This window comes from Apostichopus japonicus, chromosome 15, assembly GCF_037975245.1.
Source record: "Apostichopus japonicus isolate 1M-3 chromosome 15, ASM3797524v1, whole genome shotgun sequence".
In the NCBI taxonomy this organism is placed as follows: domain Eukaryota; kingdom Metazoa; phylum Echinodermata; class Holothuroidea; order Aspidochirotida; family Stichopodidae; genus Apostichopus; species Apostichopus japonicus.
This window is the reverse complement of record NC_092575.1, coordinates 14326007-14344428: the sequence shown is the minus strand read 5'-3', so window position 1 is coordinate 14344428 and position 18422 is coordinate 14326007. Positions and strand designations below refer to the sequence as shown.

Below are 18422 nucleotides of genomic sequence, written 5' to 3'. Positions count from 1 at the left end.
TTGTTCGCTAAAGGGAAGTCATTGACAGATCACAAAAAAGAATTGGTCGCTTTCTTTTGAAATTGAAATGCTAACTATAACCTGAAGTCAACCATCTAGAGAATAATCCCATCCAAAGACAATTTATCAGTATGATATTTATGAATATGATAGTCTAATTACGGCAAGATTCGTTTTTTAATTATCAATGTTCGATGATACAACATTCTGTATGAAATTAACACTTTCAAACAACAATGGTGTCTTTCCTTGAGTCTCAAATTCTGAGTAATTGCCATTTTTTTTGTTAAGCAATACTCAATAGGCTAACAAAAAACAACCCTTCAACACTACTGTATCTAGATTCGGCTTCAAAGATGTTGTCACACTTGACATGTATGTAACACTGCCTAAGTAGCTCTCTATGGCAATTTTTGCATTTGCTTAAGTTCTTAATTTTGCATACCAATTAACATCAAATCCCCAAACACATCTACAGGGACATAGTTGCACATCGACAGTTGACACAGGATAAAGATTTTATTGATGTTACTCCCTCTCCCATCCCCCTCCCAAAAGACAAAGACAAATTCCAGCCATCAAGACTTCATCCATTTAATGGGTCTGTAACAAGAGCAATAGCACTCCACTTCAGCAGCATGCCTCACCTGGTTGCTCTGGGTTTGGTTCAAAGGCACATTTCCAGACATTAGTCATTGTATCATTGGGGTCATCTTCTTTGGAGTGGCACCGCAGTAAATGGACAGGTTCATACGCTACTCCCACTTCCTGAAAAAACAAGGAAGAGAGGATAACGTATCTACTATACAAGCCAACAATAGGGAGAGAAAGACATCAACAAAAATGAGGAAAGACAGATTTAACCTAATGAAATAAAAGTCCAAAAGGGACCATTTCAAATTCCTGGGTGACATGAGCGGTGCAGGGTGGGAGGGGCTGAGGGGTCATCGGTGATACTCCTACACCTTCTGCGAATGTGTCTTTGTAAGGGGTCGGTGGAAGGAATAAAAGAGTTGGGAACCAAGGTTTAAAGCACTCTCCTACCAGAACGTTGAGAGTACCTGCGGTTCAAGAGGATGGTTAAATCTCGTGTGTATGCCTTATCTTAAAGAGCTAGAGGGCATTTCATCACCTGCATCCCATCAACCTGCGGAGCATCTCTCTTCTCCTCCTCTGCCACTTTCTCTTTCTCTACTTTCTTCTTCCCTTTTGTGACTTTCTCCTTCTTTATAGGCGTGACTGTGGCTGCTTTTTTAGCTTTCAACGTCCTCTTATCGATCTTTTCTGGAGTGGCTTTGGGGGGCGGTTGGCTTGGTGGCGGTTGGCTTGGTGGAGGTTGGCTTGGTGGAGGTTGGCTTGGAGGTTCTTGGACAGATGATGGTGCTGGGACTTGAGGGGACGGCTCTGCTTTCACCTTCTTGGCTTCTGGTTCTGTCTCCGCTGGTAACTCTGTAAACAAACACCAGTTGCCATTGAAAAATTTTTGTTATGTTGAATGCCTAATTTACACTGGTTTACACCGTTTCAAAAACAACCCCTTCCACATGGAATGACATGATGCGGCTCTGCAAACTGATTCCAACAATATAAAAAAAAATCCCCTTCAGCTATTTTTCCTTATGTACTGCTAGATGGAGGCCTAGAGTGAAGGGCTTGCAAATAACCAGTGATTAAATCCCTACTCTCTGTCTCACGACTGACGTGATTGTTACTTCAGTTCCCAAAGGTCGGTTCTTTCACGTAAGAAACGAGTAAAACTTAAATCGAAGAAAAACAATAACCTATCCAGGTTTTATTGGAAGCTAACAGTTGTTCCCAAGCAATTCTACACCAGCACAGAGAACAACTCTGATAGCACTGATAGTGGAGAAAGAGACCAAAACTTGGAAAAATCGCTTCTTGTCCCTTTGTTTATGATGGACACAACGGACAGAGAAAAAAAAGAAAATTCCTCACCTTCAGGCTGCCTCTTCTCCGCACGGTCGACTTCACTCTCTGCATCTTCCAAGACCATGGAAGCCACGGAGGTTCCGTTCCCAAAGTCTATGGTCTGTTGGATGGTGTGTCCTCTCTCGTCCTGGATCAGAATCTGTACTTTGTTGTTCACCGGCATGGACGGCTGCTCCAACAGAGGCTTACGTAGGTGAGTGGTCTGTGATGCCACATGCTTCTCAGCTAACGTTGTGAGCTGGATAGAGGAGAAAAGGACCAAAAGTCAACTTTCTGTACAGATGGTAAGAGTGAGATGAGCTGTTAACCATTACCAGTACAAGCAGGTGAATAAGGCACATTGTAAACAGATGCTGAGGTTTTAACACTTCATATTAGTACCGGTTTTGTACCAACCTTTGAGAGATCACCGGAACTTTTCTGGAGGAGCTGTCCGAGGAAACTTCAGATTAAACTGATATCTTGGTTGTTTCATATGGCAATAGAATGCTTCTTAAAACTTAATATGTATCCCAACCTTTACCCTCTTTGCCCACCCCCCTTGCCCACCCCCCTTCCCCACCCCCATCCCACTACTTCTTGATAATACCATACCGTAAAGAATACCATAAATAAGGAAAGCTTCATAAACTGACCATGTAATTTGTAAAATCGACCAGAGCATCTGGTCCAAACTGTATCTGAGTGTTGAGCATTTCAATGAAGTTTTCCTCCAACTGTCTGATCTCAGCTTTCGACATGCAGTCCTTTAACTCCGCCAGAAAATTTTCGTTCCACACTTCAGTCACCTGTACGACGTAAGAATTAACAACAGATAGTCGTTGGTGCATTGGAACAAAAGGAAATGAGACCCTAAAATTTTACATGGGTAAATCAAGATAAATGCAGGCAGGCTTTGTTATTAAGAATAAGCCCTTTCATGAATCCAGATAGCGTGACTACTTAGAAGCACAAAAAGGTCCAAAACTTCCATAGTACCTTGGCCATGAGGGTGTCCTCCATGTTCTGCACGGTCTCGCGGATGTCCACATCCTTGCCGTTGAGAATTTTTAATTTCGGCAACATGTAGACGGCAATGTAGTGATCGGCGATCTGAGGAGCAAAATCGAATGGCGGGTTAACATATGGTGGAGAGGATTTATGAATGAACAAGGAATGATTCACCCGAGATTGCATTACACATGCAAAGATCAAACATCGTGTTTGTACAGTATGGTAGAATACGGTCAATTCGCATGTTCCCTAAATTTGTATACTGTGTTAAATACGTACATACATGTAGCTGCACAGATAGGCCTGTAGAACTTTGCTGTGATCGTTAGTCAAATTTTAACCTTTTTTTCAATCACAATATTAATCTACTGTACAAAGCCTTTGACATGAAGACGGCCACAGTTCCCACAGTGAAACTAAGAAACAACAATTTTGTATTTTGAGACACTTTCGTAGTTTCGTGGAATATTTCATCCCATCTGGTGGAACTATACGATAAACTTCGACGAATGGGCAAAGTTAAGGAAATTTCTCCTTGCTTTATGCAGTTTGACTCCTGACATACAGTATACTAGTATAATGTATGTATTTAGATCCTCCTGCAAGCAGGAACTCGCGAAGAAGCCTCATTGGCTTATCAAAGCCGCAAGCTGACCGAAGTCAGTCTCTTACATTCATATTTAACATCCATGATTATGAATTGTCAACAACTCTGTAACTGGACGACATACATTAATCTTGGATTGACTCGAACCGGGGACCTTATGATTGGAAGGCACCTTATGATTGGAAGGCACCGGCGTTAACCACTGAGCTAACACTCAATAATTCTCTGTATTTACAGCAGAATTTGGTCAAACCATTGGAGAATCACATTGCTAAACGATAGAACTAAAGCAGCTGGGTGAAATCAGCGAGATCTTCATCACCAATATCTTTTGGAAGAACATTAATGCCCTTACTTTTGCAAATATACCATCATACATGTATAAAACCCTCAGTGTCTTGACTTTTTCATCATGAGCAGACTACTGTAGGAAACCACAAAATTGCCATACAATATTGTAACACTATAAATAACTCTCTCTTTATTTACTATGGTAATTCATTAACCAAGGCTCTGGTTTGTGACCATTTTAAATTCCTTGCTAACAACTGCCCATTTATGAGATAATGGGATAACAAAGTGCTCAGGGTTAACTACTTTTTGCATAATGTCACCTTGAACAAGTGAAACAAAGGGAATCTTAACTTGGAATCAAGGTGACTAGCATGAAATGAAAATTAATTACTTGTAATTTTTTTAATACACGTTAAGTATAGGGAATATGGCTGCTGATACTGTATGGTCCAAGGAAATGCAAGGTTTCGTTGACATGCAGGGAATGACCAACCTAATATTAAACAAATGCAAACTACTGATTGTTTGTCTGTTATAAGTATTGAGCAACTTCAAAAACATAAAAAATGGCTATGCAAAATGTATAACAGTCACTTTCTAACATAGGATCATACCTTTGGACTGGTGCACACCATTAAATTATCTTTCCTTTTCTTACAGTTCATGAGTACAAATTCCATAACAAAAAGCAACAAAACTTAAAAATGCATGGAAGGAGGTACAAGTTGCATTCATTCACAAGTTTCCAACATGGTAGGATACATACAAACATCTTTCCTAGTAAGTTGTACTGTAAATTATGACGACCTAATACAGTTAAAAACACAACAAACAATATGCCTATCTTCATGATCTACCCTTACAAGATCTAATACCAGCCTAAAATTTTGTCGATATCAATATTGAACGCATAAGTAGCACGATCCGACGTCACAGATACTGGAATACATTGTACGCTCATACTTGTACTCTGCACTGACTACTTACGGACAAGAGATTGTTCTCGATGTTCAGCTCCTCCAGGTCAGGGAATTGCTCCAAGGTAGCCACTGACTTAAGGTGGTTGTGATGGAGGTTAAGGATCCGGAGCTTCCTCAGTCCCAGATTGATGGGAAAACCTGAAATACGGTTGTTCGACAGATTCAGGACCTCCAGACCGACCATTTTGGAAAAGACGGCCGGATCTAGAGTGGATATCTTGCGCTTGGAGAGGTCCAGGTTGAGGACGTCTTGGAGGGTGGAGCAGCCGGTGAAATCCAATATCATCCTCTCCACCAGTGGACTACTGGACCACGTCTTGGTCGGGGCTGGTTGAGCCATTGTTCAAGCCCTTCCAAAGAAAAAAATATGAAAATTTCCTCTTTTTTGTTTCATTTTCTAAATTTTTGATATAGTAAAAAAACAAATTAATTATGCTCTTTCTTTTCATATTTTTATCTAGCTTTTTGATGTTTTCCATGGTTTCCAAGAAATGACCTCGTACACATTCTAACTACAGTATTGTCACATCTTAAGTACTGAAACACATTTTGAGGCAAATGCAACATGCTACCAAAGTCCATAAACAATTAGTTTGTCATAAATGTTTCTGAAAATCCTTTTGCAGCTATCCAAAATGCCAACATGCCATTTGCCAACATTGCTTTCGATTATCAACTTCAATTTGACACTTTGTGCTTGGAAACCTATGAATGGAACTGACTGACAATATGTTCTCTTTTTTTAATACATTCTTCAACATTACTTAGCATTCACCTTTCTTGTAGTTAAAAATTTACGACTATCATGAAAAAAAGTAAGTCTTTTCAAGAACAGAGCTATATGTAAAAACTGAACATGGTAAATATTGAAATAAAATGGCCAAGATCCCTGACAATGGATTTCAGAAATCAAACATGTTGTGCAGAAGGAATGCAAACTAAAACTATGACACAAAGAATCAACCTTCCATAGACTTGACAATTTTCCAAACATAACAAAGTCCTTCAAGGACTTGGTTTTAATAATATATGGGACACTGCTGTAACAATATTATGTATTTCCTTTTTCCTCAAATAATGCAAGACTCAATCAATCAAGAAAATAATGTAATCCTTTGTTAACATCACCCATCCCCACCCCCTCCCCCATCCTTCTGACTACACATAAAATAGCAATAAATTACTTTGGCCACTAGCCAAGGAAAGAACAGACATTCATAATTAACAGGGCATTGTAGATGAAAGTTCCAGTTCTGACTATACATACAACATTAGCAATTTAGCATGATATTTCCACACAGACAAAAAGATTTTCATTATTTCAAATGAAGTAGGCAACAGCAGGGTTGTCGAGTGTTCACAATTTTTTATTCTCATATCCAACTTTTTTTTCGAAGATTGAGAAAAAGATGATGGTAACAATTTAAATAAACTTAAGTAAATGTTTACCAGTGATGTTCTAAGCGTAACTGAGAGCATATTTATGAAGCATTATGTCAATGCAAACATTTGTTGTCCAATTGGATTTATGCTACCTTTTGTTGTCTTTCTGTTTTTCATATCAATTTTACAGGCAGAATGTTAACTGTGTTGACACTGAAACCAATGCCATCTTTAAGTCATTCCTGATGAGAGCGCCGATATTTTAGATTCAGCATTTGCAAAGTCATAATTAATAACAAAATCAACATTGTCATGAATAAAGAACTATATGGAAACAAAATGGTGCACATGTGGCTTGATGATGTCATCTTTAGACTTGATCAAGTCTTCAGTCTTGTGCATAAAGAAGCATTAAACTGCTTAAAAACTGATTTTTTTTTTTTTTAAATAATCAGCTGATTCTGGAAGTTGCTCATGATGATAAGCTCTATCAAAAAATTAATAATGATGGTGTTTGGGTTTGTATCTCCCTTAATATTGTAATATTGTGACGAGCCCGGCTCCTCCGATAGTAAAACTATATCGGGACTCGCGATAGAAAGGTACTGGGATATCTTGATGCCGTTTTTATGCTTCTTCAGGAGATGTCTCGAACGGAAGAAAACAATGAGTTCACAGAAAAACAATTTGACAAGATCGGATTTGATTAGTGATTCGGTATAATTTCTTCTCTGTCGATTCTCTTAACAAATAAAACTAAATTACAATGATTTGACTTGACTTGACTCCGTCAATTAAACAATTAGAAAGAGTGATGAAATGGTAACGAAGCAACGAACTGATCACGGAGCGCTGACGGAGCGACGAGCTGATCAAGTGATAAATTTGCTGACGGAGAGCTAAATTTCTGACCTCCTTTTTCTTTTATACCTTACTTCCATAAAATCTCACTGCGCACAATCAGTAGGCAGCCAATAACCTGACCATCCCGTATTAGCTTAATGATATAAAAATAAGTGCACTGGCACTGATCTGCCCTGATTGGTTGGGAGTTTGGAAGTCCATCCCCTTTCTATGGAAACTTCCATACCACGTGAGAGAACCTTCTCGAATGTTCCACAGACATAATGGAATCTATTTTGGGAAAAAGGCCCTGTACCAAGATTCAATAAGATAGTTAAAAACTTCTCGTGGGAAAACTGAATCCATGACCTAGATAAATACATAAGAGGCCTGTAAGGTGTCTCGATGGAGTTTTTCGGTAACATCAAAGAGATGGTATTACTATTTCATAACATCCCCCTCAATCTTTTAAAATTTTTGGATACTCCAAAATTTTAACATCATACTGCTTTAACTTATCATTATCTCAAGAAAGTAGAGTACTGTAAGCACATTCACTAATATTCATTGACTTCAATGGTCTGCATAGATCTCAAAGGTTAACATCTTGGTTACGAATTATTAAAAATGATCATATGTATATACATTGACACTATCTCCTTGAAATTGAAATTGAAGTGTACCTCTTCAATATTGATGACATCATATGATGTAATCTAAAAAAAAAAAATATATCATTAAGATATCTTAAAGTTACATGACACAGCAAAATATGCAGTATCTCTTACAAAATACATTTATGCATTTCATACATCAATAATACATTTATATCAAAAGTGAAATCATGCCGTGAATTGGGGAGAGATCAGAGAATACTAGACTTAGTTATCTTTTAACTGAATAGAACACCTCAGCGTTCCATAAAAAATTCGTACATTACAAAAGAACCTTAAAATATTACAAACTCATTTACAAAACCTCCTCTTTAATGACGTCATAGTTTCAAAACTGCTTTGAAACCGTGTGAATCATATACATTCACCTCAAGAAAATCAAGAAAATGTGACTCGATAGCATGGTGACCCTAGGTATGCACTCCGAATGATCTAGTAAAGTACCAAAGTACTAGATATTCGATACCATAAAAGAGACCCCATAGACTATGACATCAACAAATCTTTCTTCAAATTTACTTAATACTTAACATCTTGTCTTTTCAACTTCATGATGAAATTTACTTTTGCATGAATAATTGAGGAAAAGAAAATATATACATAATTTCCTCAAAAGATCTATACTCTCATTTGCTTCGATAACTGTTGCTGTAAGCAAAAGTTGCACATCTTCAATGCTGTCTCTAAATAGCCTTCAATATATAACATAAATGATGCAATGTAAATATCCTTAAAATATTTCTCAATATATGAAAACCCATGTTGCTAATATTCCGGATATGTTCTAATTGCCGGGTAAACGTTTGAACGAATTCATAAGGAGAAATAAGGTATACTCATTACACATTTGTTATAAAAGATGAAACTAGGTCACTTGGTGGCATTTTTAACAATAAAGCTTATATTGTTACACCATACAGTACAATGACTTCCACTTAATAGGTATGCAGGTAATTGCCATGACGCATCCCATTCATACAATCGTGGGTAAAACACCTGTTCATCTGAACTTAAAGCAATATGCAGTTATACAATTATACACGCTAACCATATAATGTTTGCAACATCCTGCCTGGACTGCCTGTAATGTTCAATCCCTTTTCATGGAGAAAATTCATTATTTCCTCTGTGTTGGAATATTTTCCTACATTCCACCAAAAATCGTGACTCTTAAAGCCTGTTGGAAAACATGGTGTCTGATAGGTGACCAGAACCTGTAATTCACCCAATTTGTATCGAGCACGTTGGACTTTCATGTCTCCTTGTGGAGCATTTGCAAAAACTTTCTTTTGCCTTAATATGCTATCTTTAATGGAAGGATATGGAATTGCTAATCCTTCATTATGTGCTCTATTCTCTAGAAAGGATGCAACATTCATTGGCTTAGTGGTCATAAGACACATGACGTGATCTGAAGTTACCCCTGGCAAAATGTTACCAAACTCATCATGAAACTCAACATGTGCATCTTGCATGACATTAACATTTTCTGCATTAGAAGTGTTACTACTCAAAACATTTCGCATTCGTGCAAGCTTTTCACTTGATGAACCCTTTGTTTTCAAGACCTGACGCAATTTCTGAATGTTGGTGATATTCTTAGTTTCAGAAGATGCTCTTACAAAACATGGTTTTAGCCTGTTATAATTGAATACATCACTAAGAATTTCTCCTTTGAGAGTGGCCAACAAATAATGAGTCCTATCCAAAACTTGATGGATCACTAATGGTCCACACCATTCTGCAGCAATTTTGCGAGAGTTCGCAGTCAAAGAGGAAGACGTTGGCTTATATAGATACACTAATTGACCCGTTGAATAAATTGCACCTTTGTCCAGTTTTGCACTTATCTTAACATTTTGAGCATCTTGTTGCTTCTTTTGTAAGACTAACATTACCCTTGACAAATGATCAAATCGTTTCTTTAACAATGCAGCATATTCTCCATGAGATTGTGATAATCCTGCCATTGGATTGAACGATAAATTTGTAAGATTTGGTGGCTTACGTCCAAATGCAAGTTCAAATGGGCTATAGCTACCTAACTGAGGAGAGGAAAATGTGTTATATGCATAGGCTGATGTTGGGACAAATCGTACCCAATCCGTACCAAACTGATTTAAGTTCACTTTGAGGAAATTTGAAAGAGTCTGAATGTGTCTTTCAACCTGTAAGCTTCCATGATTGTTTACACTGATGAACTTTTGTTCAATGCCTAAAGCCTTACTTAAGAGCTCCACTAATTTTCCTGTAAGAGAAGCTGCCGCATCACTTATGATACATGACGGTGGACCAAAGGTTGTGACTACCCTCTGCAATAATGCTTCACATATTGTTTCAGCATCAAGAGTCTTAAGAGAAACACATACAACAAATCTAGTGATCTCATCACAAACAACCATCAAATGTTTAAATCCTGTAGCCGTTGTGGGCATAGTCTTGAAATCCAGACTAAGTCTGTCAAAAGGACGATAAGAATCAGGAATGCGAGCATGATATTGTCTCAATTTGTCCGGTTTCTTACGGAATTCTTGACAACGGAGACATGCCTGAATATAATTACTGATGCGTTGAAACATATTGCGCAGATAGAAATGCTGTCTAATGGTCAAATATGTACGCATTACACCCTGATGATTACTTAACAAGTCATCATGATATCGAGATATTATTTGTTCTACCATAGTCTCAGGTACGACTAACTGAAGAGTCATCTTAGCATCATTAGTCTCATGCAAAAATATCCTGAATAACAAATTATTACATAACAAATAATCCTCTGCTTGAGAACGAACAGTTCTAGCATGCTTAACATTACTTGGAATAATGTCGTGTGCAAGAAAATCATAAATTGGTTTGTAGTAAGGACAAGTTTGTTGTTGAATTTGCAACTCTTTTACATCAAATGGCAGATCATAGTTTTTGATCAGCTTTCCTTGAATTGCCTTCATGACTCTATTCAATTCCTTTTGTTTTGGAATGTGTCCTGTAACCAAATGATCAATGTTTGTTATGACTGGCTTTGGCTGAACAAATAATTCTGGTGGTGGTTCTCTGATTATCTCTTGCACTCTATGTCTATTCTGATCCACTAATCTTGGCTCTGAAGGTTGAGAAACACTTGTAAAATTTGGCACAACTAATATGTCAGGACTATATGAAGGTCCATTTTCACTCGGCATAGTAATAATAGGCCTTTGAATATATGTTTCTCTCTTATCAGTAGAAATTACTGGTGTAGTCCTCTTCTGTGACTCAGATTGTGGTCTCTGTGTAACATGATCATTAGAATGTGTTGCCTTAGGACTGAATGTCCTTTCAACTCTATTTGTTGATTCTTTGGCTGGGGAATCCTGCTTGGACTCCTTTGTGACTCTATTTGGAAATAAATCTGGAACCTTGACTCCCATTGACCTTGCCATTGACCTTGTCATGATTGGATTAAATGTCTCCTTAGGTGGAGTTGAAAAATCCTCACAAGAATTGACCTCTTGAGCAACCTGATCTATTTCAGAGTGAAATTCCTGTGGTGCTCTAGACAAATAATCTGCCAAAACCAATTCTGAACCTTTCTTATAACCAACCTGAAATGTATATTCTGACAATTTGAACAGAAGCTTACGTAAGCGTGAAGTTGCTGGTTCTTGTTTTGATTTAAACAATTCAACAATGGCTGAGTGATCAACATATGCCTCAAATTCTACATTTTGCAATAAATGTTTGAATGCTGTCACATTAATAAATAGACCCATCATTTCTAATTCAGTTACACTATACCTCTGACATGCTGGTGGTAATATCTTAGAGTAATATGCAATAATATTCTCTTTGCCATTAACTCTTTGTGTCAGGTACGATCCTGTTGCTACTCGTGATGTGTCGCTATATAATACAAAACGACCATATTTCTGTGGCATATGCAATATAGGTGGATTACACAACAACTCTTTAATATTTTGAAATGCACTCTGATGTTCCTCTGTCCATTTAAATACCTTTCTCTTACGACTCAAATGATGTAATGGTCTCAATAGTGCTTGAATATTTGGGAAAAATGAAGCCACATAATTAACTGCACCTACAAATCGTCTTACTGACTTAACATTGTGTGGTTTCGGTGTGTTCCTGATCGCTGCACATCTATCATGCAAAGGTTGGATACAAGCCTCACCTTCTGTGGTTATTGAGAGCAAATGTCCCATATATCGGACTGAATTTTGAAAAATGCTACACTTTTTCGGAGAGATTTTCAATCCGTTGTCCATTAAAACCTTAAAAATTGCCTTTAGGTGTTGTTTGTGAGATTGTTTGTCTGCACTGTACACAATTATATCGTCATGATGAGCAATACAGAACTTATTTGAATTTGGGATCGTTGCCAAAATATCATTAATTTGCGACTGAAAGATCGCTGGAGATAAATTCAATCCCTGTGGTAAGCGTTTATAATAATAATGCTTTCCTCCATGAAATGAAGCAATACCCGTATATTGTTGTGCATGAACACTAAGTGGCAGACAGAAGAATGCAGACTTTAAGTCAAGAACACCCAAAATTTTGGCTCCAGAGTACCCTATGGTACGGATAGTCTCATTCAGTAATGGAAATGGGTGATTGAGACGTTTTATTCTACTGTTCAAGTAGCGAAAATCTGTGACAACCCTTTTGTCTTTTGTTCCCTTCTTTGGAATGAGGAAAACCGGTGAGGTATAAGACTGATGTCCTACCGCTAAGATTCCTAATCGCACTAATTTGTCAAGCTCACTGGCGACAATGACTTTGTCCTCATCTGAAAGTCTATAGGGACGTATGTAAAATGGCTCATCATTAGTAAGCGTAATATCAGCCTCATAATTTGGACAGTGAGATAATTCACCATAAAGAGAAAATGCATCTCTATGTGAGTCTAGAAATTCATATATGCTCTCTGTTTCTGAAGCATCTAGAATACTTTGTTCCAAATTAATGTTATCTCTCATGATTTCCTGTTCCGATTTGGAAACCAGGGGATCATCGGCTGTCAAATGTGGATATCGATGTAAATTATATCGTGTAATTTCATCACGATTCTCTTTAGAGTTTGAATTGCTTCGAAAAAGAGACGGTTTTTCGATGTCTCTCATGACATTGAGAAAATCTAGAGAATCAGTAGGTATGTCTTCTGTGACCGTAATGATATCTGCTAAATCTAAATGAGCCACTGTGCGAGAAGGATTCAGAAAAAATTTCCGGTTACCCATGTTCCTTAGTAGAATCTTTGTTCTACCTTTATGCATTTTCACTAACATTCGTGAAGGACACATACGAGATATCAGAGGAAACGGTTTAATAACTACATCTGCATTTCGTGCATATAATGGAAGACGTCCCTGTACAGTAATGTATCTTTGCTGACCTGGGTAAATAACAAATCTCTGCACTGGCCTAAGGAAAACTTTGGCTTGTTTTATTCTAAAACAATTTGTGGTAAAGTCCAAAGATCCATTCAATTCCTTCAGAGTTGGACTACCTAATATTAAGTCAATACCTGTCAGGTTTGCAGCAATTAAAGCAGAAAGCTGAAATTCATGACCCTGAATTTTGACCTGAAATGTTATCGTGCTATACGCATGAATAAACTGACCATTACCCAACTTTAGGTTTACTACATCAACTGAGACTGGTTGTATAGAGGATAAATACTTTGAATTTTGCACTGTAGAAGAAGAAATGATAGAGCGTGTCGCTCCACTATCAAACAACAATGAAATTCCTTTACCATCATGTAAAGTACCTCTTACAAAATTACGTGTGTCCAGTTGAATATCCACATTACGGTCGTTCCCTGTATATTTAGAACTAGAAATATTACTATTCTTCCAAATATTATTTGCTTTACGTTTCGATCTTCCTTTACTTGGTACTTTGTCTGGAGTCACTGTATGATGAGTGCTATCATAAGTGCTCCCTACTGAAAATTCTGTGTTGGTACTTTGTTTACATTAGCCTCCATTTCATGGCTTAGGCGAATTTGACAATATTGTGCAAAATGACCTCGATTTTGGCAGTAGTAACATGTGATTGAAGGATTAAAATATGGTAACCTTCTCCTGTTATTATTCTGACCTGTCCTAGGACCACGAGAATCACGAGAACTATATCTTTGCCTCATATCTTTTGGATTGTCTTGCGATTCTGACCTACGTGACTGATCAAACTTGGTCTCTAATTCCTGAATTTTGGTACACAACTCGTGTATCTCAGAAGATGCAGAAATAGTAGGAGTCTGAACAGAAGACGCTTTGTCGTGCATTGCCATAAATGGTTTGGAAGATGCCGGGGGTTGACTTTGGATTTGTAAGTCAAAAAAGCACTGTACTTTCATGACCAAATCTGCAATTGTTGCTTGTGGTGTTGCAGACATTAACACTGCTGAGCGGCATTGCAAAGGCAGGGTCGAGATCAATTTATCTCTAATTTGGTCCTCGCCATAATTTAATTGTGCTGCAGCTTTTGAAATTTTGGCCAAATGAGCTTGAGCTGTATCACCTGGCGTATAGCTTAATGCATGAAATGCCTGTGATTTAGCGTAGGAAGAAGTCCCTGGACTGAAACGAGCAAGGAATTGCTTGCGCAGATCAGCAATAGTTGAAAAATTTTTGTTCTCAATCCAGAGTCTGGCTTGGCCTTTTAGTGTTCGCTTAAATATGCGACATATTTCATTAAATTCTTCCGCTACAGCCTCGGGGGTGGTTTGGGACGGCAATTTATGCACCTCTAAATAATCTTCAAATCCCAAATAATGAGCTTCGGCTAAATCTGCATCTATTACATCGCCCTGAAATCGTGATGGCAAAAAATCAGTGGGCCTATGTTTCTGCATAACATTAACAGAGGTCGAAGTTTCCTGTTCACTGACGGACATTATGCCGCATACAATTAGGCTAGTTATGAGTATACAACATGAGCCTATACTTAATTGAACACACTATCGACCGCAATTAAATACAAATAACAAATATGCAATACATGGACACGATTAAAATAACTTATCGTTACACTCTGATCTCAAATAGGGGTTGTTGGGATACAAATTGGCATGATTTCACTCACCCTTAAGTTTAACTAAGAACTGGTAGTGGAACTGCAAACGATGATTGAAGTCCCTCGGTTAGCATGCAGTAGTAGTAGTAGTAGTAGCGGCAGGTAGTAGCAGCGGCAGGTAGTAGCAGGTAGGCCTACATCTCGTAAGAACTTCAGATTCGTTTGCCGTAAACATCGGGTAGAGCCTAGGCTTAGATCGCGAAAATGTTCAGTTCTGATGTTTAGAGCTGTAGTATTCTACGTACTAGTTGCGCGAATGTTCAAACGCGAACTGCATGCTGGGTTGATCATCGTTAGTGTACAGATCAGTGGTTCCGGCATCCGGTGTACAGGCTTAGGCTAGTATAGGCCGTCTTCCCTCGTAGAGTGTTTCAGTTAGGCTAGGTCGTGAACATACGTTGTGTCCCTCGTTAGGTCTTCGGGCCAAAAAAATCCTTCTGTTCGTTATTGATCGTAACGAACGAAAGTTGTGAAAGTTCCGTTACCGTTTTGTTCCTGAAGAAAGCAACCGCTCCTCCACCATGTAATATTGTGACGAGCCCGGCTCCTCCGATAGTAAAACTATATCGGGACTCGCGATAGAAAGGTACTGGGATATCTTGATGCCGTTTTTATGCTTCTTCAGGAGATGTCTCGAACGGAAGAAAACAATGAGTTCACAGAAAAACAATTTGACAAGATCGGATTTGATTAGTGATTCGGTATAATTTCTTCTCTGTCGATTCTCTTAACAAATAAAACTAAATTACAATGATTTGACTTGACTTGACTCCGTCAATTAAACAATTAGAAAGAGTGATGAAATGGTAACGAAGCAACGAACTGATCACGGAGCGCTGACGGAGCGACGAGCTGATCAAGTGATAAATTTGCTGACGGAGAGCTAAATTTCTGACCTCCTTTTTCTTTTATACCTTACTTCCATAAAATCTCACTGCGCACAATCAGTAGGCAGCCAATAACCTGACCATCCCGTATTAGCTTAATGATATAAAAATAAGTGCACTGGCACTGATCTGCCCTGATTGGTTGGGAGTTTGGAAGTCCATCCCCTTTCTATGGAAACTTCCATACCACGTGAGAGAACCTTCTCGAATGTTCCACAGACATAATGGAATCTATTTTGGGAAAAAGGCCCTGTACCAAGATTCAATAAGATAGTTAAAAACTTCTCGTGGGAAAACTGAATCCATGACCTAGATAAATACATAAGAGGCCTGTAAGGTGTCTCGATGGAGTTTTTCGGTAACATCAAAGAGATGGTATTACTATTTCATAACAATATTAAAAGAAGTTATCTGCAAATCCTGAGATTACATAAAAAGATTATATGGATCCTTTTTGGGAATAAATCAGCACCAGTTTTACAGACAGTTTCTGAATACAACTTGATGCCATCAGCAAACTTCTTCATTTTAGATAGGATATACAGGTTAACTTGCGCAATGACATTGGACCGAACCATTACACTACAGGTAAGTGGAAAAACAATACAAAATATTCATTATTTTAAAAACATTCAATGATTTGATGGAGAGAATAATAAAACCAGGCAAAATGATAGTAAGCAAGACTCTGTAAAGTTGATAATCACATATGTAAATTACAATGGAAAAACAATAAGAAATATTCATTATTTTTAAAACATTAAATAATTTGATTTGGAGTTCATTCACCATACTTTGGTGCTTTATTACTACGTCAACCCACCTAACCGACATTGTACACAAGGCAGTTCCCAAACCTAGCACAAACCCACCCATATTATAATGGTTCGGTCCGATGGCATTGCGCAAGCGCAATAGCATCACGTCGTCCAATTCAACGTTAGGAAAAAGTTGGCAATTTTTAAGACAAAAACATTTTTTCCCGTGAAAAATATGTATGCACGCTGGTTCCAGTCAGTTTTAAACGTGTTTCCAGATATACTCTGATAACATCAATTGTATTTGATGGTATTTTAAACTTGTTGTCTTGAGTTGTCTTGAGTTGTCATGAGTTGTCGTGATATCGGCCTGTTGACGCTAATTAGTGTAACCGATTAAATTCATCATATTCCTTATGCATTTTAAGAAAGTTTGCAACAAATCTTTCCTGAAATATTCCAACAAAATCTTTAATTATGTCTCTGAATTTTCCCAGAATTGATCACATCTCTGATTTCTCTCATATTTTACAGATTTGGCTATTGATTTTGAAAAAGATAACCATTTATTGAGAATCAGCAAATTTTCATCGACCATAATCTTGAGGGGGGCGAGGGGGGGGTGAATAGACCGTGCACATCCAACACTGTGGTTGGGACCATGGTTTACCTTCCCCGCCTGCTCAGTATGAACACGTTCGTGCGAATATAAATGTTTATTGGCAGTGCATTTCTAATCACTGACATGCCTACTTATACCCACATACACGTTCGTGCAAATAACAATCCTTATTGGTACTCCTTCATGTGCAAAGTCCCTGTCTATAAGCACGAGCATGTTCGTGCGAATATCGATGCTTATTGGTACGTTAACGTAACAATAACGGTTGTTATTGGCACATGCACTTCCCAATAGACACGACCTTAATTATTAGTTATTTGGGCCTAACTTTAGGATCTGTACCTTATGAATGGGAAAGCTTACTAGAGACTAGGAATTAGGGTTAGGAAGTAGGGAATAAGGTTAGGGGTTAGGAAGTAGGGCTAGGAAGTAGGGAATAGGGTTTGGAGTTAGGTTTGGAAGTAGGGAATAGGGTCAGGGGTTAGGAATGGTACGGATTCTAAATTAGTACCGTTATTTGTACACCCTAACACTAAAATATATCACTGGCACAGGAATTGATGGTTAGGCCTAAAAGGCTAAGGTAAGTTACAGTTTAAGTAGCTTACTGAGGCCATGCAAGCTAAATCTCCATCTGCATTGAGGAACCTGATGATAATTGAGCCTAACTGTAAGCTCTTACTGACTACTGTGTTACTGTTACTTACTACTACTACTTACTAGTATCAGGTTAGCATTACTGTGAGTCACTAGGCTAGGAACTTCTGGAAAAACATAAGGTTTTTCATGTAGGCTACACCCAACCATACAGAAAGGCTACTGCTATTAGCCTGGGTCTAATCCTTTAACTTATCTATGAGGAAAAAGTGTTTTTTGATCTGTGGAATATCTAACTTCGTTAGGCTTCACTTAAGTTAAGCTAACTTAGCCTATGCCTAGGCTACATTAGCACTACTAGTTATAGGCTCAGGGAGTTATGCTATCCGCAAGTTAACCATAAGTTGTAGGCCTAGGCCTAACTGCGAAGTGGAGGTTGGCATGATGCAGCTACTTGAAACATCTCACACAAACGGCAAATAAAAAACTCCACGTTCCAAACTAACGCACCAAGAAAGCATGTCAATGTGCTAATAATATACTTACACACCGCTGGGTAGAAATATTGCGATTGCTTGTAGATATTTGCTTTGGATGTCTGTCGCTGTGCGTCCGCGACAAAGCTGGCAAGAGGAAGTCTACGCGGATACGCGGGCTTTAATATGAATAATCAGTAATGTCTTTTATTATTTCTGAAGAAAGTCACCAGATAAGTTGTATTTGCTCACAAAGTAGATCTTAATTATCTATA

General features: G+C 38.1%; 1 protein-coding gene across 2 annotated transcripts in view; it reads right to left on the bottom strand.

Annotated features, from left to right (window-relative positions):
• LOC139980764 (leucine-rich repeat and WD repeat-containing protein 1-like) overlaps window positions 1-18374 on the bottom strand; it is a 28451-nt gene extending 10077 nt beyond the window's left edge. Inside the window, exons 1-7 of one of the 2 annotated variants that reach the window (XM_071992675.1) lie at window positions 18218-18374; window positions 4832-5174; window positions 2929-3042; window positions 2586-2738; window positions 1957-2188; window positions 1133-1449; window positions 648-768 (exon numbers count right to left, since the gene is read on the bottom strand). In XM_071992675.1, the coding sequence (XP_071848776.1) occupies window positions 648-768; window positions 1133-1449; window positions 1957-2188; window positions 2586-2738; window positions 2929-3042; window positions 4832-5164 (1270 nt within the window). In that variant the 5' untranslated portion in view covers window positions 5165-5174; window positions 18218-18374. Of the gene's footprint in view, window positions 1-647; window positions 769-1132; window positions 1450-1956; window positions 2189-2585; window positions 2739-2928; window positions 3043-4831; window positions 5175-17794; window positions 17961-18217 lie in introns of those variants that run through there. The other variant, XM_071992676.1, reaches the window with a different exon arrangement.
• Window positions 18375-18422: the final 48 nt, after the last annotated feature.